This window comes from Bubalus bubalis, chromosome 5 (genome assembly GCF_019923935.1).
Source record: "Bubalus bubalis isolate 160015118507 breed Murrah chromosome 5, NDDB_SH_1, whole genome shotgun sequence".
Classification (NCBI taxonomy): Eukaryota; Metazoa; Chordata; class Mammalia; order Artiodactyla; family Bovidae; genus Bubalus; species Bubalus bubalis.
Genome location: NC_059161.1, coordinates 74852329 through 74876344, shown reverse-complemented (window position 1 = coordinate 74876344; position 24016 = coordinate 74852329). Strand labels below are relative to the sequence as shown.

The following is a 24016-nucleotide window of genomic DNA, read 5'->3' as shown; positions in this document are numbered from 1 at the left end:
AATGACATTTTAAGGAATTGGAAATATATCCTATAAAGCTTTCAGATTTATGAAAGGTCATTAGTCCATTTGGCAGATTAAACAGCACTCTCTAGCTATTGATAATAATGTATATTTGCCTTGTAACTCCAGTATTTTTGCCACCTGATGCAAAGAGCTGACTCATTTGAAAAGACCCTGATGTTGGGAAAGATTGAAGGCAGGAGGAGAAGGGAACGACAGAGGATGAGATGGTTAGATGGCATCACCGACTCAATGGACATGAGTTTGGGTAAACTCCGGGAGTTGGTAATGGACAGGGAGGCCTGGAGTGCTGCCGTTCATGGGGTTGCAAAGAGTCAGACACGACTGAGCAACTGAACTGAACTGAACTGAATACCTAGCCAGTAGTCAAGTGTTATTGAGAACTTCATTGTTTTTGAACTTTGATTTGTGTTTAGTTTTAGGTTGTTTAAACTTAAATAGCCACATGTGGCCAAGGCAACTGTATTTTTTTTTTTTATTTTATTTTAAACTTTACAAAATTGTATGTTTTGCCAAATATCAAAATGAATCCACCACAGGTATACATGTGTTCCCCATCCTGAACCCTCCTCCCTCCCCATACCATCCTCTGGGTCGTCCCAGCGCACTAGCCCCAAGCATCCAGTATCGTGCATCAAACCTGGACTGGCAACTCGTTTCATACATGATATTTTACATGTTTCAATGCCATTCTCCCAAATCTTTCCACCCTCTCCCTCTCCCACAGAGTCCATAAGACTGTTCTATACATCAGTGTCTCTTTTGCTGTCTCATACACAGGGTTATTGTTACCATCTTTCTAAATTCCATATATATGCGTTAGTATACTGTATTGATGTTTTTCTTTCTGGCTTACTTTACTCTGTATAATAGGCTCCAGTTTCATCCACCTCATTAGAACCGATTCAAATGTATTCTTTTTAATGGCTGAGTAATACTCCATTGTGTATATGTACCACCGCTTTCTTATCCATTCATCTGCTGATGGACATCTAGGTTGCTTCCATGTCCTGGCTATTATAAACAGTGCTGCGATGAACATTGGGGTACACATGTCTCTTTCCCTTCTGGTTTCCTCAGTGTGTATGCCCAGCAGTGGGATTGCTGGATCATAAGGCAGTTCTATTTCCAGTTTTTTAAGGAATCTCCACACTGTTCTCCATAGTGGCTGTACTAGTTTGCATTCCCACCAACAGTGTAAGAGGGTTCCCTTTTCTCCACACCCTCTCCAGTATTTATTACTTGTAGACTTTTGGATCGCAGCCATTCTGACTGGTGTGAAATGGTACCTCATAGTGGTTTTGATTTGCATTTCTCTGATAATGAGTGATGTTGAGCATCTTTTCATGTGTTTGTTAGCCATCTGTATGTCTTCTTTGGAGAAATGTCTATTTAGTTCTTTGGCCCATTTTTTGATTGGGTCATTTATTTTTCTGGAGTTGAGCTGTAGGAGTTGCTTGTATATTCTCGAGATTAGTTGTTTGTCAGTTGCTTCATTTGCTATTATTCTCTCCCATTCTGAAGGCTGTCTTTTCACCTTGCCAATAGTTTCCTTTGATGTGCAGAAGCTTTTAAGGTTAATTAGGTCCCATTTGTTTATTTTTGCTTTTATTTCCAATATTCTGGGAGGTGGGTCATAGAGGATCCTGCTGTGATGTATGTCAGAGAGTGTTTTGCCTATGTTCTCCTCTAGGAGTTTTATAGTTTCTGGTCTTACGTTTAGATCTTTAATCCATTTTGAGTTTATTTTTGTGTATGGTGTTAGAAAATGTTCTAGTTTCATTCTTTTACAAGTGGTTGACCAAGGCAACTGTATTGGCCAGGAGTTTCATTTTTATTTTACCTAATTATTTAATTATTTTATTAAAGTATAGTGTTGTGTTACTTTCAGGTGTACAGCCACGTGAATCAGTTATGTGCTGGGTGCTTAGTTGCTCAGTTGTGTCCAGCTTTTTGTCACCGTGTGGACTGTATAGCCCACCAGGCCCCTCTGTCCATGTGGATTCTTCAGGCAAGAATACTGGAGTGGGTTGCCATGACCTCCTCTAGGGGATCTTCCAAATGCGGGGACCTTCCAAACCCAGGTTTCCCACATTGCAGGCAAATTCTTTACCATCTGAGCCACCAGGGAAGCCGAAGAATACTGGAGCGGGTAGCCTAGCCCTTCTCCAGGGGACCTTCCCAAACCAGGAATTGAACCAGGGTCTCCTGTTTGCAGGCAGATTCTTTACCAGCTGAGCTACTAATGAAGCCTGAATCAGTTACACATACTGATAGCTTATGGTGGACAATGTTGGAGTTGTGATCTCTGAAGAAGAGAATTTAGCTTCAGGACCAGGGGCAAGGCTTCAGACACTCAGAACTTCATGTGGCAGAAGTTCCATTACAGTGAAAAAGGAATAGAGGAAGCTTCTGACGTAGATATCAAAAGGGGGGTGGAGAGTGTCCTGTCACTAGTCTTAGCAAGGGAGCTGTATACTTTCTCAGTTGGTTATTAACAATAAATCAAAAGAACATCTCAAGGATGTAAAGGTCTTACCAGATACTCCCACAGTATACATTTTAAGATAACAGAATTAGTCAGACTTTTTTTTTTTTTTTTTTTTTTAAGAAGGAGAAACATGTCTTTGCGCAGGATACGTTGTTGTTATATAATCATTGGTAAGGAGTTTAAGGAAAAACATACCCTTGAGGAAGATGAGTTGTTTTGCTGTATAATCATTAGCTCTGGGCTTAAAGGAAAAAAAAAAAAAGTTTTATGTGACTATGACAAAGGAATGTAGAAAAAAAAAGTTTGTCCTTTTCTCCTCCTTTAGGGCCCCAGACTCTTTATCAACCTACCCAAGAATTAACTCTCTCCATACATATATATATATTTTTTCATACATATATATTTTCTTTTTCCTTATAGGTTATTACAAAATACTGAGTATAGTTCCCTACGCTATACAGTAGGTCATTGTTGGTTATCTATTGTGTATATAGTAATGTGTATAGGTTAATCCCAGACTCCTAATTTATCTCTCCCTCTGCTTTACCATTGATAATCATGCATTTGTTATTTTTATGTTTGTGGATCTATTTCTACTTCATATATAAGTTTTTCTGTGTTATTTTTTTAGATTCCATACATTAGCAATATCATATGATATGTGTCTTTGTCTGGCTTACTTCACTTAATACAATCATCTCTAAATCCATTCATATTTCGGTAAATGTCATTTATTCATTCATGACTGAGGCAATTGTATTTGCCAACACAGTCTTAGAAGGGTGATAAGTGGCTTGTCAAAAAGTTACAAAACAGGACAAGCATTTAGGAAGCTGTTTTATTACCCCAAGTGAGAGATTATTAGTGTTTATATAAAGGTCCCTGATCCCTTTAGCTGATTTGGGATCCCTCAATCCAGAAAACTCTGAGAAAAGAAAATATTTTAGTATTTCTGTTAGTGGTAAAACCTGACCTGAAGTTATTTGGTAGTAAACCCCATACTGAACTTCATTTTTTTTTTTAAGTAGTAAAAGTATTCACACATTTAACTGCAAAAACAATAGTGTTTTTAAACATAGATTGCTCTCTACATCTAGTACACAAGATGAAGCATATTGTTTCTAAAATTAAAAAAAAAATTTTTAATTCTAGAAGCTGATAAGTGGCCCTTAAGAGCATGGATAAGGATCAGAAGCCTGCAACAAGTAGTTAAGAGTGGGAATGGGGGGGGAGGTGAGTGAGAAAGTGACAGAGGACCAAAGTGGTACCATCCATAAACCTTGGCAGTCATATGACATTGGGAAATGAGGGGCAAAATAAGATGAAAGAATATTCTGCTTTTGTATTCAAGTTAGGAAATAACAGTGAGTATAAATGTTTGAGGAGGAGGGATGGATTTGGTCCTGAGAGGAGACATCTAGAGATAAATTCAATTTTGATTTGCAGACTGAGTTTCACCTTTCTTAATTTGTGTAAATGAAGACTATTATGCTATAGTATTCCTTTTCATGTGTCAATCATCCTTATTGGTGAAATATATGTTTTCTTTATAAAGAGTACTGATTTTTCTTTTTCTCTAACAAGGAATCCCAAGATTATATATTAACTCATTAATCTAAGATGGATGCTTTCAACCTATCTGATCCAATATCTCTTTTGTATGATAAATATTTTGTCACACTTCCTTTACTAGCCTGGAACAAAATTCAGAGTAAATGTAAATATCTATATGAATGCACTTTAAATAATTAATAGAATATGTAATTTGTAATATGAAGGAGAAACAGAAGAGAAATAATTAATAGTAAGAAAGCATATATCTCAACACTGTAAATGCCCAGATATGAATAACCAAAAAAAAGACAACACAAAACAGATGCTTGCACCAATAAATATATGCCTGCTACTAACACTGACAACATTAATGATCAGATCTTAAATTTCTATTAATGACTCACATATAGTATTAACAAAATAAACTTTCTCTAAGTTTATACAGTAACTGTCTTCCTAAATAATTCAGTATTTACTAAAATTTTTCAAAACTTTGTATCTATGTGGACAATTGCCTCCAGAAATGTGTACATTGCTTGTTGGGTTAATAGACACTGTAAAAACTTTACTTACCTGTAGAAAAAAAGCATAAACAGACATAAAAATGATGCCTAAAGCTAAATTTTCTCTTCTATTTCCCACTGATTATTATAGTTTTTGAAACATTAGCCAGTGCAACATGATTGTACTTCAGCCATTTCCAACCAACCAGAGATAACACATTAATTGAGGAAAATGGAAGGAAGGGGACCCAGTTTTTTTATCTTTTAGCACTAAAGGAAAATAAGATGGAATATTTTCAAACTATCATATAACTACCACATTTTCTCATGGTCCCCTGCAAGAAGAAATATAGTTTGTACATTAAGCCAAGGGAAAGTTAATAGTTGCATATGGTATTCAGTTCAGTTCAGTTCAGTCACTCAGTCATGTCCGACTCTCTGCGATCCCATGAACTGCAGCACACCAGGCCTCCCTGTCCATCACCAACTGCCGAAATCTACCCAAACCCATTGAGTTAGTGATGTCATCCAACCATCTTATCCTTTGTCGTCCCCTTCTTCTCCTGCCCTCAATCTTTCCCACCATCAGGGTCTTTTCAAATGAGCCAGCTCTTTGCATCAGGTGGCCAAAGTATTGGAGTTTCAGCTTCAACATCAGTCCTTCCAATGAACACCCAGGACTGATCTCCTTTAGGATGGACTGGTTGGATCTCCTTGCAGTCCAAGGGACTCTCAAGAGTCTTCTCCAACACCACAGTTTAAAAGCATCAATTCTTCCGTACTCAGCTTTCTTTATAGTCCAACTCTCACACCATACATGAGCACTGGAAAAACCATAGCCTTGACTAGACGGACCTTTGTTGGCAAAGTAATGTCTCTGCTTTTCAATATGCTATCTAGGTTGGTCATAACTTTCCTTCCAAGGAGTAAGCGTCTTTTAATTTCATGGCTGCAATCACCATCTGCAGTGATTTTGGAGCCCCCCAAAAATAAAGTCAGCCACTGTTTCCCCATCTATTTGCCATGAAGTGATGGGACCGGATGCCATGATCTTAGTTTTCTGAATGTTGAGCTTTAAGCCAACTCTTTCACTCTCCTTTCACTTTCATCAAGAGGCTCTTTAGTTCTTCTTTACTTTCTGCCATAAGGGTGGTTATTGATATTTCTCCCGGATATCTTGATTCCAGCTTGTGCTTCCTCCAGCCCAGCGTTTCTCATGATGTCCTCTGCATAGAAGTTAAATAAGCAGGGTGACAATATACAGCCTTGACGTACTCCTTTCTCTATTTGGAACCAGTCTGTTGTTCCATGTCCAGTTCTAACTGTTGCTTCCTGACCTGCATACAGGTTTCTCAAAAGGCAGGTCAAGAGGTATTCCCATCTCTTTCAGAATTTTCCACTGTTTATTGTGATCCACACAGTCAAAGGATTTGGCATAATCAATAAAGCAGAAATAGATGTTTTTCAAGAACTCTCTTGCTTTTTTGATGATCCATTGGATGTTGGCAATTTGATCTCTGGTTCCTCTGCCTTTTCTAAAACCAGCTGAACATCTGGAAGTTCACAGTTCACGTATTGCTGAAGCCTGGCTTGGAGAATTTTGAGCATTACTTCACTAGCGTGTGAGATGAGTGCAATTGTGTGGTTGTTTGAGCATTCTTTGGTATTGCATATATGGTAATCATACCTTCCAAATTTTCTGGTAGTGGGTTTTTAAATACTCTATCTCATGTCATAATAGATATACATACTTTTCTTCAATCATGTGTTCAATTTTTGGTTTAAAATTTATAGACCCCATGTATTTGGCTATCATATGATTCTAAAGTAAAATTATTCTTCATTTAACAGTTTTGTAACTTTATTTTCATAGATTGGGCATTATATACTTAAAAATTATTTGAGAAATATTAAAATAGCGGTTTAAGTCACTGTTCTTTTGCAGATACTTTGAATACTTTTCTAAATTCAAAATAGAACTTAGAATCTACCCATCTTCCTGTAAACTGTTAAATCATGGTTATATATTTTGGAGGTTTTTCTTATAGATTTTTATTATAATACTGACAAGCAGGAAAAAAAAAAAGAGGCATTGTTAGATTCTTGATTTTTTTAAAGAGTAAATCTTGATGTGTAACCATAGCTTATAATTTCTTCCATAAAATGTAAAAGAAAAAATGAATTAAGGAAATGAAGGAAAAAGAAAAATAACGGGCTCTTTCATATGCTCACTGATGTTATGCAAACAAGAGTAAGGTTATTATTTATCTATCTGGAACATTTAATGAATCACTTCCCAAGTAATCTTGTTTCATCATAAATTGTATAGTGTGTGTTTTCATTTCATAGATCAGACTCACAAATTCAACCCATTTCTTCATTAGCTAAAACTGCTATTTTCTGCCTAAGAATATTTATTTTCTTAGAACTTTAAGCAGTCTTTATTTTCAATATCAGCTACAGCAGTTTACTTGGAAGGGAAGGTTTTTTTCCCCCAAAACAAACAGCTTTTTTTCCCCAAACATTAATTGCTTCTCTAAAATGTTATTTCTGTGGAAAATTGAGCATATGGCATCTGGGCCCTCATTCCTGCATGAAAACAATTTACTTGGGCTGAATGGCACTACTCCTTTTAACATGACCTTCACTCCCCCAACCATGTGTCATCATTTCTAGCTCTCTATTGTTTTTATGTCATTGAATTTATTTTTATGCCATTTATTATTGTTTCTAACTGGACTCTATCATCTTCTGAATTTATGACCTTAGATTCTAAGGTTAAGGTATAATTTATATTTATATCAGGATTAATTTTTATTGATCGATAATGGTAGTTGTTTTGATTGTACAAATTATTACTTATCTATTGTGCAAATATTATCTGCCACATTTTTTAATAAGTAATCCTAAGTCTTTATGTTATGTGACTATGGATTTGATAAATAAATCATGTTATAAATCAGCACTGTTATATTTCATACCATAGAATTATCAGAAGTAAAGGAGACTGTGTATAGTCTTCAATTTAGTATACAGGCTGTACCTCACACCTACCAACTTCTTACCTTTTTGTACAGATGAGGCACAGGAGAAAAACTTCTTGCCAAAGGCTGTCAGTTTTATTAAAGACATATCTGGGGTTAGAAGCCCTCTGTACCTCAATAACTTACCTCACAGTCTAGTACTCTTTCTTATGAAACATTTTTCCTGGAGATAAATTTGCACATGTACAAACATCTCTGAAGCAAGTGTATGTATATGGAAGCTTTTGTAATTTTATTCTCTGTTTTACATATTACTTTAAAATACTACTATCCCAAGGTAAATTATTCTAATTTACCTATTTTATTTCAAACAGATCATGTTGTTTGTGAAGAAGAGTTTAAATACGCCATGTTAGCTTTAAACTGTATATGCCCAGCAACATCTACACTTATTACACTGCTGGTCCATACCTCTAGAGGGCAGTAAGTATATTTTTTCTTTAAGATGATGCATTTTAAATTATAAAAAGGAATTATATAAGTGTAGTTATGTGACTTAGAAATACAGTAAGCCTAAGTATACAGCTAGATATGTACCTTTACTTGTATTTGTGTGAGTTATCACCATCTGGTAGACAGAGGGTAGACAGACAATTACAGACCTACTACAGGGTCCAAGACAGAGAGGATATTAACAGTGATTTGCTGTCTTTTCTAACTAATCGAGAGATGATTTGTTTTATCCCAAATTCTATGCCTGCCTCATTAGTTAGGCCTGGAATTAGGGTATTGTTTCTCCTTTCAAAATTAATACTTAGCAAATAAAATCTTGCAAAACAGGATGACAGCAGTCACTATTGAAAGGTCTTAAAGTCATTCTTTTTCTGTTACTGAGGTAAGTTTTTATCTGAAAGCTGTATGTACACAAATGAGCTCAAAATTAAAATTTTATAAGTATTATAGAATGATAACAAAGTAGTTGATAAAATTAGCTAATGTAGTATAAAAGAAAGTATTAAATGAATTTTAGGGTATTGAGGGAAATTATATCATGAGAACATTTTTTCCTCTTTGTTTATTTTGATAGAGTTTCCTAAACCATAGATGTTGCTTTTGACTTGCATTATCAAGTAAAATACAATCAGCGAATATAGTCACTGCTCTTATTCAAAAAGATAAATGTTGCACCACATTTCATGCTTTTCATATTCCTTACTGGATATTTTAGACAAAATGTTTGATTTTCTAAATAAATCCCACAGTGGTGCTTGCAGTTATAATCATTTAAATTTAGTGAGTTAATTGATAGCTGTTTAAGTGAAATGCCAAATCAAATAAATCAAGGAAAAGGAAATTCTTTCCTGGGATTTAGTACTGCTTGGAGGAAATTGATAATTGAAAAATAGTAAATTCCCTCTGGTGTTTTTAAGTAGATTTACCTCTTTTCCCTCTAATTATGTCTCTGCTGTATAGAGACAGAAAGAGTTTCCCAGAAGCAATTTTCTCAAAGTTCTGAATATAACTATTTCCATTCTATACATTGATAAGCCTTTAAAATGTGCAACAGAAACAATGTAACAGGTCCACAAATGAAATTGTTTTTCTTGGATGGACTTACTCAGCATTTTGATGGAATTAAATAAAATACTGAAAACTTTGTCACCAACTAGTTGAATATTCATAGAATTTATGGCTTCATTATTTTGTCATCCATCTTTGTCACAGATTCGTACAGCTTTAGAGCTGAGAATTTAGTCACCTTCATTCTTGCACAAATGATAATATGAAGCCCTTCAACACTAACACACATTAGTATTTATAGAATGGTTAAATTACATTTTCCAACTCCTAGTAAATATTATTTATTGGCACACAATAGTGCCTGGTGAACATTGGACTTCATATAAATTTAAAAAGAATTTCAGCATCTCCTCAAATAGGACTTTTCCTAATATACTCTAATGAATATTGTCATATTAAAAAAGAAAGTGATGATCTTGAAAACATTACTACATAAGTAAGGATTTCCTGTAAGTAAGATTGACCTGCAAAATCATTCCCCAATTAAGTGACACAATAAATGCTTTAATCCACCAAAAGTACTTTCTTTGTTATTGAGATATAATTCATATACCATATAGTTCACCTGCTAAGATATACGATTTTGTAGTTTTCAGTATAGTCATAGAATTGTGCAACTATCACTGCTAAATCCTAATATTTTCATTATCTCATAAACTCTCTGCATTTTTGCAATAGCCCACATTGTATCCAAACTCTTCCAACTATAGGCAAACACAAACCTTACCCTATCTCTATAGATTTTTCTTTTCTGGACATTGCATATTGCAATGGATGGAATATTACAATGGATGGATATGAATGGAATCATACAGTGTATGCTGTTTTTGGACTGGCTTCTCTCACTTGGCATAATGTTTTTAAGGTTCATCCATATTGTAACATGTATCATTACTTCGTTCCTTTTTAAACTGAGTAGTTTTCTATTGTATCGATATATTTCTTTGTACTTTTCTATTCATCAACTGATGGGTACTTGGGTTGTTTCCAGCATTATGGATAAGGCTGTTCTTAATACAAATGTAAAGATTCTTATGTGGACATGTCCTTTAATTTCTTTGGGTCTATATCTAGGAGTGAAATTGCTGAGTCATGAGCTTCCTAGGTGGTGCTGGTGGTAAAGAAAGCACCTGCCAATGCAGGAAACGCAGGAGACACAAAAGACAAGGGTTAAATCCCTGGGTGTCAGAAAGATCCCCTGGAGGAAGAAATGTCAACTCACTCCAGTATTTTTGCCTGGGAAATCCCACGGACAGAGGAGCCCAGTGGGCTACAGCCCATAGAGTCACAAAGAGCTGGATGTGACTGAAGTGACTGAGCAACCCCCCACACCAGTAAATCTATTTAGCCTTTTTTTTTTTAGGAATGTCCCAGATGTTTTCTGAAGGGATTATATCATCTTACATTGCCATCAGCAGTCTATCATGACTCCAGTTTCTTCATGTCCTCAGCAATCCTTGTTATTATCTGCTTTTTGCATCATAATCCTCCTATTGAATGCAAAGTGGTGCTTCATTATGGTTTTGGTTTGCATTTCCCTGATTACTAATAATGTTACAATTAGTTCATGGGCTTATTGACCATTTTCATATCACCTTTGAGCAAAAACCTATTCAGATCCTTTGTCCATTTTCTAATCACATTGTTTCTGATTATTGAGTTGTAAGAACTTTTATATATTCTAGCTTATCTTAAACAGATAAATACCATCACTTCAGTATAAATGATCATCCTAATAGATCACTTAATTTAAAAAATCTAATATATTTTATTAATAATATTATTTGACTAAAGTAATTTGTTATGCATTAATTGAAGGTATAGTGAAGATTCACTCATTAACAGAACATGTTTAAAATTTTGCCTTTAAGCATCAGCAGAAATTAGAGACCTCAAATATATTGATTTAATAATAAGAGAGCAAACTTGGGAGCTAAATCAAGTAGTATAATGGGGAAATGTTGAGTAGTCTAGAAATGCTTTATGTAGGGATTATCAAACCATTAATTGAGACAATACCTACAGTAATACTCAAATTTCTCCATTAAAAAAGAAGAAGGAACAATATTATTAAAAGTTCATTCTATAACAAATGGTGAGTGACTAAAAATAGTTGATAGACACAAGCTAAAGACTTAGATCCAACAAACACAGAAACAAATATAATACAAAATCTAAAATAGTCTAATTTGAAAATGTATTTTTAAATTAAATGCTCTGTAGATTGTAGGTACTTAAGGAAATAATAATTATGAGTTCTGAAGCAAATAAGGTAGACAAAGGAAGCAGGAATTAGAGATAGAGAGGGCAGCTTATTTAGTGACAGTCCTCCCTTAGGTCTGACAGTGGAGTTCCTAATTCAGCCTTAGAATTAGATTTCTCCACTTAACCTTCATACGTTTCTTAATTCTCTTCCTCTAGCCTGTGGAAATGGGGCAAAGATGGAAACCATATGTTAAGTATGGTTTTGTTTTGTATTTCCCTGATTACTTCAAGTGGCTTCAGTGGTAAAGAATCTGTCTGCCAATGCAGGAGACTCACGAGTCACAGGTTTGATTCCTGGGTCAGGAAGATCTTCTGGAGGAGGAAATGGCAACCCACTCCAGTATACTTGTCTGGGAAATCCCCTGGACAGAGGAGCCTGGCAGGGTTACAGTTCATGGGGTCACAAATACTGAATGACTAAGCAGGAGGCTTTCACATCAACTTAGCATGACCTAGACCAGTGCATCTCGCAAGGCTCATTAATGCTCCTATGATCTTACATTTTCTTTATTTAGATGTTCATATACTCATTCCTGTTCTAGTTGATCAGTGAGTCAACTAGATGGGGTCAATTTTAGATGACTTTGAATAACTGTATCCCTTTGATTCATTGATGTTTGCTCTGTATTTTAGCCCTTCTCAGTTTTCCCCTCTTACTCACTTCATTTACATTTGAGTGTTCAGTGCTCTTGGCAGGGGCTTTTCTTATTGTCAGTTAAATTAGTATTTTGATTTATTTGGCAAACATACTAGAAAGATGAACAGAAATTTATTCATTGGGCAGATATCACTGTAAGCTGTCAAACATGGACTGTGATGATTTTAGCAAACATTTGCCAAATTATCAGAACAGTTGATAGACATTCAGCTGACCCATCTTGATATTCCATCTCTATCAAAATTTAATATTTTATTTTCCTTTCCACTTAATTTCACAAAAATATTTATTTCATTAGTCCCATCCAAGAGGTAATATTCTTTGCTCTTTATGCTTATTAATGGGAATGAAAGAGAATTGATAAGAAAAATATTTCAAAGTTAGAATTTATGAACCTTGGCCACTGATTAGATATGGATATAGAAAAGGGGAAAAGAGGAAGAAAATGTCTTCACACACTGAGGTTGGACAGGAGAGAACTGTAAAATGTGTGGTTTTGGCAGAAGGAGAAAGGAGTTTGGGATTGAATCTATTTGCTTTTTTGATGCAGGTACCTTTGCTTGTAGGAATTACTGGTTCCTGAGGAGGAATCGGGGCTTCCCAGGTGGCTCATTGGGTAAAGAATCCACCTGCAATGCAGGAGACTCAGGAGATGAGAGTTCGATCCCTGGTTCTGGAAGATACCTGGAGGAAGGCATAGCAGCTCACTCCAGTGTTCTTGCCTGGAGAATCCCATGGACAGAGGCGCCTGGGGGGTTACAGTCCATAGGCTCCCAAAGAGTCAGACAAGACTGAAGCAACTGAGCCTGCGAGCATGAAGAGGAATCAGGGTTGTTCAGGGCCACAGAACTGAAAGGAGAAATGGTGGGGATTTGGGAGAAATGATCACTTAAGACTTTTCCTTGGGAAATTACTCCTTATAGGAAACAGATGGGAGAAAAGGACAGCAAATATAGTGTAGCATCACAGGATAAAAAGGAGCAAGGATTTCCAAAAAAATAACTGGAGTGTTAACAATACAGATGGCTTAAGATGGAGAAGAAGCAAACAGAATTCGGAGGTCACTGGTTTCTGGGAAGTTCTGAGAAAATTTTGGACGATGGAGACTTTTTCATTTTGAGATAGGGTGAATGAATGAGGAGATGATAAGAAAGCAAAGCCTGGTCAAAGGCTGCCACTTCATTAGTCTTTCCCAGGAAGATAAAAAAGAGAAAGCATGAAAGCAAATAGTTCTGCTGGTTCCACAGAAGTCGGCTTCTTTGATCATGGCAGTTAAGATTGTGGTCCCTGGTGAGCCTTTCTTCATCTCTCCCATGACAAGCACACACAAACACACACACACACACACACACACACACACCCAGATTTCAGGACTGGAGGTTTGAATCATATATCTGAAGGTTACTCATTTTTCTTCTGCAGAGATTAACCTGCACTGAAAATCTGCACAGAAATGCATTTTATTAGGTGTATCCAAAATCTATTTGGTTACCTGAGAAATGTTTTTCCACCTATTGAAAGATCAACTAGAACATTATTCTATTAAACATAGTTTGAGAAATACAGATACTGCTCAGACCCTTAATAGCTTATCTTCTGTTATCAAATTAGATTTAAGTGTGTTAATTTTATTTATTGAGGCCCCTCTTTGCTCTCATCCAATTTATTTTTATGTCCTTAATTCTCATGATTCTATGTATCATGTTCTCCAAATAACATGATCCTAAATATACTTCATGGTTTCCGCCTTCTACATCTTTTTAAATGTTGTTCCTTCTGCCTTGATTTTTTTTCTTCTGCTTTCCTAGAGGATTTTCCTGAAATTCAAAGATTCTATCTCCTTGTGAATATTTTTAAGCTCCCCAGTTTAACGTGATGTCTCCTTTCTATGAGCTCATGTAGAATGTTATGACATTCTACCAGAGTATGTATTAAGGTCCTCTTATTTTTTCCTACTTGATAGGGCATAATTTCATTTAAGGTAGAGAACATGCCTTATTCATGCCTTATATAATGTATTTTTTTTCCAGCTTTGCTATAATCAACATGTAGCATTGCCCAAGTTTAAGGTATACAATGAGTTCTCCAATTTTATGTGAAGCCATTGATTTATTTATAGCCAGTGAACAAAATGTAGATATTTACATTTTTAACAATGTAAAAAGGTGCAGCTAATGATACTTTAGAGTAAAATTAGGTGGAAGAGATGGAAGGGAAGAGGATGGCTAACAGCTCAACTTACAGAACGGAAAATCAAAAGACTTAAATCTATAGTCACTAATACTTTAATATGTATAGCCCTGTGAGGAATCTTCCCTGAGCTAGTTCTCTAGTCTCACACCTCAGAGAATGTGATCAAGAGAAGATTGATACAATCTTCTACAATGATACAGTCTACAACCTTCCACAATTGATACAATCTTCTATAATGATATAGTAATACAATTTGATAGCATGTTTTTATTAAGAGATAACTCAAAACTCTTCACATTAAGCCCAGAATTTAGAAGCATTTTCCATCAATTTAAGTTATGAATGAAATCACATGTTTAAGATAGCCGCTGCTAAGTCACTTCAGTCATGTCTGACTCTGTGCGACCCCATAGACGGCAGCCCACCAGGCTCCCCCGTCCCTGGGATTCTCCAGGCAAGAACACCGGAGTGGGTTGCCATTTCCTTCTCCATAAGATAGCATTAGAGTTAAAATATAACTAATCCTGGGAAGGATTGAAGGCAAATGAAGAGAGCGGCAGAGGATGAGGTGGTAGGCGATATCACTGACTCAATGAACATGAATTTGAGCAAACTCTGGGAGATAGTGAAGGACAGGGAAGCTTGGCATGCTGGGGCTTCCCTGGTGGCTCAGACAGTAAAGAATCTGCCCACAATACAGGAGACCTGGGTTTGATCCTTGGGTTGGAAAGATCCGCTGGAGAAGGGAACGGCTACCCACTCCAGTATTCTGGCTTGGAGAATTCCGTGGACTGTACAGTTCATGGGGTAGCAGAGAGTCAGATATGACTTAGTGACTTAAACACACACACCGGGAGATAGTGAAGGACAGGGAAGCCTGGCATGCTGCAGTCCATGGGGTCAGGAAGAGTCGGACACGACTTAGCAACTGAACAACAACAACAAATTGTAATGTTTGGTCATTCATTCATTCATCCTTTCCACAGATAATAATAATCATTTGCATCCATACAGTATAAGGCACTATGTTAGAAGTTCGATGAACACAAACATGCATACATTCTGATCACAAAATCTAACATTCAATACAAGGCAGCGCACACTGTAGACATGGCTTATGTATGTTTGGAATGTGTTATAAATTTCTCCTAGTAGATCTGTTTGGTTAGTACAGTTTCTTTTAGCTATGGTAAGATTAGTTTGCACACCTTGAGGCTAAACCAAATGATAATGTGGACAGACACTAAAGAAACTTGCTACTTACACATAATTTTAAAAGAGAAAAAAAAAATCCTTAAAAAGATAAAATGTGAATAATAGCTATAGAAGCTTATGAAACTTCTATATCCCCAATATTAATATTTATGGAAGACGACTTTCTTGAAGATGTCACTGTGATATTCTAAACTAAAAGGACAAATATCAGAGAGCAATTCAAATGCATCAGGGTACAGAGAGCTTGACCATAAGCTAAGCGCGTGGTACTTATTCTGTGAGCAAGCAGTCTGTGTTCTGATAGAGGCAGGGAGATGGCACATTTTAGCTATAAATGTTTACAAATGCTGAAGGAGAACTGTTGAAAATCAGTGGGGTAGGATCTATTTAATAATGGAATTAAAGAGCTGAGACTGCAGTGTCATTATGAGAGATGAATTTCTATTTCACCTGACAATTTAAAAAGTAGATGAAAAGGCTTTGCAAGTGTTTTTAGGATTTGTTTGTGTGATAATTAGGTGACTTCTTGAATTAACTGAGCACTTCAGAAAACCACACTAGAGATTTTGAAGAACAAACAAACTTTAAGGGAAATGAGTTTGGAACACTTTCATGTACAATCAGCCTTTCAAACTTAAAGTTTGAGCTCTATTTCTTCTTTTGAAATCGCTTTCAAAAGGATATTCATTGTTTATGTTCACTATTGAGAATGCTTGAAAGCTCAATGGCATTTCTCTGTTACAGCCACTTTCACAGCGATTTTTCTTATCCTGAGAATGCAAACAGCTTTCTGGTTCCATCTAGTGGTAGAAAATTGATTATCATCCTCTACATGGTTTTAATCTTAGGACTCAGGTTTTTGTTTTGAGGTCTAATAACATAAAAAACTGGGAAAGTTCTGCTTCAAGAGTAGAGATGCATAAATCTCTTCCTGGAAGACAGAAGCATCTTCATTTTGAGTTTTATTACTTCTTCTACTTAGAGTTCTTGACTACCTTTCTCCCCAGTAAGATAATCCAACTTATGTGTCAGATTGAGTCCCAGACCAGGAAGAATAAATGTTCATCCAAAGTTGTATGTTAGCCCTTCCTTTTGTAACCTCACCTGTGGTAGAAGTTTCCATCTACTCCAATTTGCCATTTCCACTCCATAAATTACAATTATGTTTTCAATGACACAGGCTACCATTTGTCAAAATCAGTTCTTTTACCTACAGTATTGACTGTAGATTCCTGACACTGATAGCAAAGGAAAATCAGAATACCATTAAATACTTTAATTTTTAAATAAAGTAGAAGCTTTAGACCACATGAATAAATTACATTCATTTTTAAATTAATGTGTGTGTTTTCAGAGACCCTCCTCTAAAGAATATAAACAATTATCTGGAACCAAGCTGATATTAATTGGTGAACTACTAGAGTATGGAATTAAATAAAATGTTAATTTTAATTAGATTAAAACCTTTGGGTCACTTGTTTTAGGCTTTTTGAAATCTACTTTCAATCTAATATAATGAGGCAACAAATATAGTTTCTTATCCTCTTTAAAATAAAGCACCAATAAAGGAACTTTATCTTATCTAATTCTGCGATTATAAATTTAAATGACATCCTTTTCCTAAGGCAAAGATTTCCCCCAGTTATATGTAAAGCCTTTTATTATATATAGATGAATGGGTATTTATACCAAAGATACCTTGTGACAGTATGTTCTTTATTCCCATGGAGGTGAAAATAATTTCATTTGGTAATAAAAAGAAATATATAAAAGCAGCTAATTTGGCAATCTGTGTGAATTTTAGTGAATCTGAAACACCATTTATTGTATATTTAAATACATTATTTAGCTTTGAAAAGAACAAAATGTACTAGCAAAACTAAATGTGATAATTATAATGCAGAGGTGTTCAAGATAGCAGAAGGATTTCCACTAATAATTTCACTGTACAACCGTGAAGGCAGTAATGCCTGCCTGCACTCTATAGTTTACCTTTGTTTTTGTGGTATCTTTAAATACATGAAGAAGATATGAACACAAAAATTCAATTTTACCTTCTAAAAGTTATTAGTATGAATTTTACAAAAAAATCACCTTCTTAGAAATAGGAAGCTGTCTGTCAAGTAAGCTTTTATGCTATTTTTTTTTTTAATGCACACATTACTGAGTGGGGTAATTCAGTACATTCCTGAAATAAGAACAGAGAGCGCAGTATAATAAGACTTCAGGGTATTGCATCTGGAACAGGAAATTCCAGTTAGATTCTTATTTTCTCCTTTTGGGAAAAGTTGATGTGGGGAAACTTTGAAAATCAAAACCATATCAGATTCTTTTACTGCATTCAATGGTCTAGGAAGCACATTTCTACAGTTGCAGACCCAAGCACTTACTATTTGATGGTCCTGTTCCAGTGGGTTGGTTTTGTTGCAGCACAGGAGACAGTATGTGAGTGAATTTATTCTCTGGCAATAAATACCCATCTCTGATAGCTCAGTTGGTAAAGAATCCGCCTGCAATGCAGGAGACCCCAGTTTGATTCCTGGGTCGGAAAGATCTGGGGCAGAAGGGATAGGCTACCCACTCCAGTATTCTCGGGCTTCCCTTTTGGCTCAGCTGGTAAAGAATCCACCTGAAATGTGGGAGACCTGGGTTCGATCCCTGGGTTGAGAAGATCCCCTGGAGAAGGGAAAGGCTACCTGCTCCAGTATTCTGGCCTGGAGAATTCCCTGGGGTATAGTCCATGGGGTCAGCAAAGAGCTGGATGTGACTGAGCAACTTTCATTTTTACTTTCACTTACCTTGAAAGTGTAATCATGGATTAACCAGGGGTGTGCACTTTGCATTTGAAAGAAAAGCAAAATCATTTGTCAACTTTAATTTATGCACCACTAAAAAGTTAGATATTTCTAACTGGGGCACAATAAGCAGAATAAAACAAACATAACTTATTTCAAATTTTTATTATTTTTTTTTTTTAGTGAAAGCAGGTTTATTTAGAGAGATACACATTCCATAGACAGAATGTGGAATATTCTGTCTCAGAGGCAGAATATGTCTATCTCAGAGATAGACCTAAAATATAGGGTGGTTAGTATTATAGGCTGGATAATTTCATATGCCAGTGAGTGGGAAGATTATTCCAACTATTTGGGGGAAGGGGTGTGGCTTCCAAGAATTGGGTCACTGCCCATTTCTGGCCTTTTATGATCATGAGAGGGACTTTTCATCTTGTCCCAAAATTGGTGACCACAATCTAAAACCAAGGAGGAAAAAGAGTGAAGTATCCCATTTTCTAATTTCCCCACCCTTCCATAGAAAGAAAAGATCAGAGAAGGCTAGTAGAGCAGCACAGTGTGTTTGTACCTACCTTGGTTGTACAGATGGTAAATAATGTGCCTTCAGTGCAGGAGACCTGGGTTCAAGTTGCAATCCCTGGGTCAGGATGATCCCCTGGAGAAGGGAATGGCAACCCAATCCAGTGTTCTTGCCTGGGAGTGGCAAAGAGTTGGACACAACTGAGTGACTAACACTGTCATTTTCACTAGCCTCATGAAATGAAGTTCATGAAATGACCTAATTAATACTCGTGGAGAATAAGGCATGTCTGCAGAAAGCAGGGACCAGTATGTCCTTCCCCAGTTGGACATTGGTGTATGTAGTTTTCTGATTTGAACTTGAGGAAAAAAGAATCAAAGAGAGAGAGATGGCAGAACCTTCACTCCCATGCATGGGGTTTCCAGCATCAGAGCTGATGACTTGAAAAGATCTATGTTCTCTCTGTGGTACCCTGTCTAAGGGTGCTGCTACGAGGTGAGGAAACCCAAGAAGCCAAAGGCTGTAAGGTGCGCGGGACATCTGTCTGGGAAGTAGGTTAGACAGAGTGGACAGAAATTGTTTCCTTCCCAGGGATGGTACACGATACACAGAGGCCCACCCCTCCACACCCCACAAACATGTTTACATGACTCTAGGAGATGCCTTTGGTGACCAGTGTGAGTCACTTCAGAGCCGCAGCATTCCAGGGAGAATTAGCCTCAGCTGGGAAGATTGGACTTTCAAATTGGATGAGACAGAGCTTTCTAATCATTGAACAGGATTTGAAAGAAGTGGGAGCTCCCCAGTACCTTATTATTACTGAACAGGAATTGGAGATTTAAAAGAGCTTGGGTGAAGGCTACAGGGTCTTGAAAATTTTGACATGAAAGTTGCAATTTACTTCACCAGACATTTTTGTTTGTTTTCTCATAAACAGTTCTCTATCACCTCTCCTTATACTTCTCCTTTCTTTTTGCAAATATATGTGTATATATATGTAAGACCTTTGTTTAGGGTTTAAGCATGCAGAAAGGAGCAGGCATAAGCCTCCTTTGGTTCTAGGATGTGCACTGAAACTTTTCTAAGGCTCTCATGACTATGGTATTGGATTTATGAATTTTTACAGCATGACCTTTTGTTCAGGGAAAATAGAGATTTTTTTCAAGCATTGAGCACAAGCTTCTATTCTGTGTTTCCTCTATTTCCCTAGTAGAATATTTTCTTTTTATGTTCTTTTATTTTCTTTCTTTTTTTTTATTTTTTTTTAATTTAATTTTATTTTTAAACTTTACATAATTGTATTAGTTTTGCCAAATACCAAAATGAATCCACCACAGGTATACATGTTCTTTTATTTTCTTTCTTTTTTCTACTAACACCTTTTCTAACAACTGGAGCTGGCATTATTTTGAAAATTAAGGTAGACATAAACCTGTCTAGGAAGAATTTATTACTATTTAATTTCCAGTCAGTTACTGTATAATGCAATTACTACTGCATTATCAGTCAGTATGGTAAAGTAGCCTGTAAAGGGTCAGAAATATAAACTACAGGCTATATTATTTTACATGCTGGAGTTTACTTTGAGGCTAACAGTACGTGAATGCAGAAGCAGACTGTCTTCCCTAAATGGTCCTTCTATTCATGTAAACACAGAGTAAATCTTTCTTAAATGGCTTTTCATAATTTTCATGAAGCTTTTCATTCTTTGCTTTTTGTCCTTAGTATCTTTATTGTCTTTTACTGCTGCTGAGGTTAAGTTCATTTCATGTCCATTTATGATTATGAAACTCAGTGAAGGCTTTTTCTCCTCATTCTAATAGCAAATTCATCATAGGGAAAGTACTTGATAAGACGTAAAAATGATTTTGGTGAAGGAGAAAGGAATTATATAATTAGAAAAGCAGAAAATTTAGTAACTGAGCATGAAGAACACTGTTAGGTTATACTCTGTTCATTTAACAAAACATTTATTAAGACATACTCTGTCAGACCAGATGTCTTATCTCAGAGATAGCATGGTAAACAAGAGATGGTCCTTTGTCCCATGGAGCCTATTTCACAAGGAAGCAAGACTTTAAGGATTAGTTAATATAATTTAATGTTATACTATCATGAAGTCCACCACTGCATGGCTGAAAGAGTAATGACTGAACTGTGGGTCCAAGAATGAGGAGGACATAGGAGGAAAAAGGAACAGGTTAGAAGACCTGGATAAGAGAGTTTCTTGATCAGGGGAAACTAAAGTTTGCTGGAGCACCCAAGAAAAAGGAGACAGAAATGACAGATGAAATTTGGAAGACAGGCATGGCATAGGTCAGGAGGGATTGGTAGTGATGGTGAGAAAGTTTACCTTTTTCAGATGGGAGGAGGAAACTCTTTAATTATTTTTAACAGGAAAGTGACCTGAAGTGATTTGAGATTTTGAAATTCACTCTTATTGTAGCACCAATCCATATAAGAGGCAAGGAAATGGAGTAGGAATATTTTAAGAGTGTAAGAGTTGATGATGGAGAAAAGGGTAAGTGGTGCATTCAAGAGTTATTTAAGTGGTAGAATTCTCTTGTATAAAATGTAAATAGATTATTTACTCAGCTATATGATTATTTTTGTCTCATTAAAAAATAATCTTTAGTTAAGTCTGCCCAGATACATGAAGTAGGAAAAGATGAAAGAAAATAAGGATGGAATGATAAGTTGAAAACAAGAGGTTTATGCTTTGTTTTTTTTTTAACAAATCTATAGGCTCTGAAATGCCCTGTATTATTAATAAAGGTTGGAGTAAAATTTGGCTCTCAAATTCTAGTAGCCTGAAGAAAAGAAATAGAACGCTCCACATTCACACTGAATATTAGAGAATTCAGAACTGAAACTTCTGAATAAAAGGCAGTGTTTGTCACAGACTCTTCTATCCATGCTGGCAAGACCAAAGACTTGAAACCACTGATCCTCAGTTTCTTTATCTATGTGATGGGCATAATACTAGCATGCATCTTAAAGGTTTCAGAAGAATCAAATTTTGTCATTAAACAAATATGTTTTGAAGTCACTTCACTGTATTCTGTAAAATGCTCTGGTTACTGGAGATCCCACAGAAAACAAGATAGACAGTGGTCTGAGAAGTTATGGTGTTTACGTTCTGCTTCATGCTAAGTGAGAGATGGTGGCAGAAAGAGACAAGTAACAAGCATACAAATGAAGTTATGTCAGTATCACAAAGATGTCAGTTTCACCCAGATTTATTAATCATTGCAATAATCATACTCTTTTTCAAGTAATCAAGCTGATTTTAAGTTCATATGGAAAAATGAAGAAACCAAAATAGCAAGAAAAATTTTGAAGGAGAACAATAAAGAGAGGGATTACCCTGATGTATTTTAGAACAATTTTGTACCTAAAATAGTCGATATAGTGTAGTGTTAGGGAATGGACAAAGGCAAATCAATTTGACAGACTAGAAAGTTGAGAAAGAGGCCCATAGGCATCTCGAAATTTGGTGTTTGATAATGGAGTTATTTTAAATCATTGGTTAAAAAAATTGGACTATTCAATAAATTGAATAACTGGGTAGCCATTTGGAAAAAAGTTGATACATTCATCATAGTATAAAGGGAAAATATTACTTTCTGCCTAAATAAAATGTTACTCTCAAAATATTGGTAAAGAGGGGGTGGGTGTATAATATACCCTATAATGCTGCTTTGAAAGGTAGCAGTGAAAAATTATATCAACAAAAACTTAAAATCCTTACTAGTTTTGGCTTGTTTCTTCACTTTTGTGAACATGCATTTCATTTTTAAAATCTATTTCAGACACTTAAACGCACAAGAATATTATCATGAGCATCCATTTCAAAATGTTTTTTATTTCAAGTGTTTCTGAAGCCCACATATATGATCTCTGATTTACCTGTCTTCTCCCTAGGACTTAGTTCACTAAATACTCTACCTAAAGCTACTTAATTCTTAAAACATTTTATATTTGATATTTCCCCATGATTCTCACTAAGCATTAGTTCTTGCATTTTCACTTTTAGCTGTATGGAATTTATTTATTTATTCACTCATTTGATCATTTAATTTTTGTATTTCTGATGAACATTCGGTCCTTAAGGTGTTTATTCCTATTTTTCTTTTCTGTCAGCAAATACACCTAGGTCCACCTTCAGAACATGCCCAGAATCTCCCCTGGTCCAAAGCCATCACCTTCTGACTGGATCCTTGTGGTAAAGTCCTCACTGATCATTGCCACTGCTTCAGTCTATTCTCAGAACAACTACCAGAGGGACTTTTTGCAAAATATAAATCAGAATCTTTGCAAATTTTCCCAATAAAGCCCAACATGATCATAAGATTCTAGAAATCCCCGTGTGACCTGTTTCCCTGCCAGTTATTCCTCTGGCCTCAGTTCCTCCTCCTCCTTGCTTTTCCTCAGCCACACCAGGCGCCGCCCTGTCCCAGGGAAGTGCTTGCTGTTGCTTCTGCCGTAAACAGTCTTCTCTGCTATGGTTATCTCTCTCACTCTTTTCAGGATTTTTACTTAGATGTTATTCTCTCAGGGAGGTCTTCTTCAATTATGCATTTATTTTCCAACCCAACCCTGAAAATTTCCCTCTCTTTTTTCTCCCTACCACTTACCACTTCCAACACATAATTTGCTTTACTGCCAGTTTTCCTCCACTAGAGGCTTCAAGAAAGAAAGCATTTCTGCCCTTTTGTCAACTGCCTTAGCCTTGAAATCTAGAACTTTTCTTAGCACATCCCAAGTGCTCAATAAATATTTCATGTAGGAATTAATAAGTGAGACCCAGACATACCCATCAGTAGAAGATGGAGTGGCTAAGTTCCAACATTTCCCAAGCAATTAACATGAAGTGAAAGGAAAAAATTCTGTATATTTACAATTAGCTGAAATTAGAGGCTCATTAAAAAACGTTTGGTAAAAAGGTGCCATTATGAAATAGCAGGAAGACAAGCAAGTGATTTAAGGAAATTCATTACAGTCATCCTTGTCAAAATCCCTCCTTTTCTGTTTCCTTCCAAGTTACCACATTGCATTTCCATTTCAGCAGCTGGAATTAGATTTGTAATTCGCTTGAACAGCTCTTAGTGCCCTTATGCAACTATTATTTGACCCTATGCTGCCTTTCAGATGCCAAAGAAACCCTGATGAATTACTGGCACCTCCTCTCATGTTTTCAGCCCTTTAAATGGATTCTGTCTTTGCCAAGTGC

The 24016-nt window shown here is 36.1% G+C and overlaps 1 protein-coding gene across 6 annotated transcripts in view; it reads left to right on the top strand.

Annotated features, from left to right (window-relative positions):
• Nucleotides 1-24016, top strand: part of KCNT2 (potassium sodium-activated channel subfamily T member 2) — a 428512-nt gene that overhangs the window by 273817 nt on the left and 130679 nt on the right. For all 6 annotated transcript variants that reach the window (XM_044943221.2, XM_025286125.3, XM_025286126.3 and 3 more), the window contains exon 14: nucleotides 7931-8039. In XM_044943221.2, the coding sequence (XP_044799156.1) occupies nucleotides 7931-8039 (109 nt within the window). The remainder of the gene's footprint in view (nucleotides 1-7930; nucleotides 8040-24016) is intronic.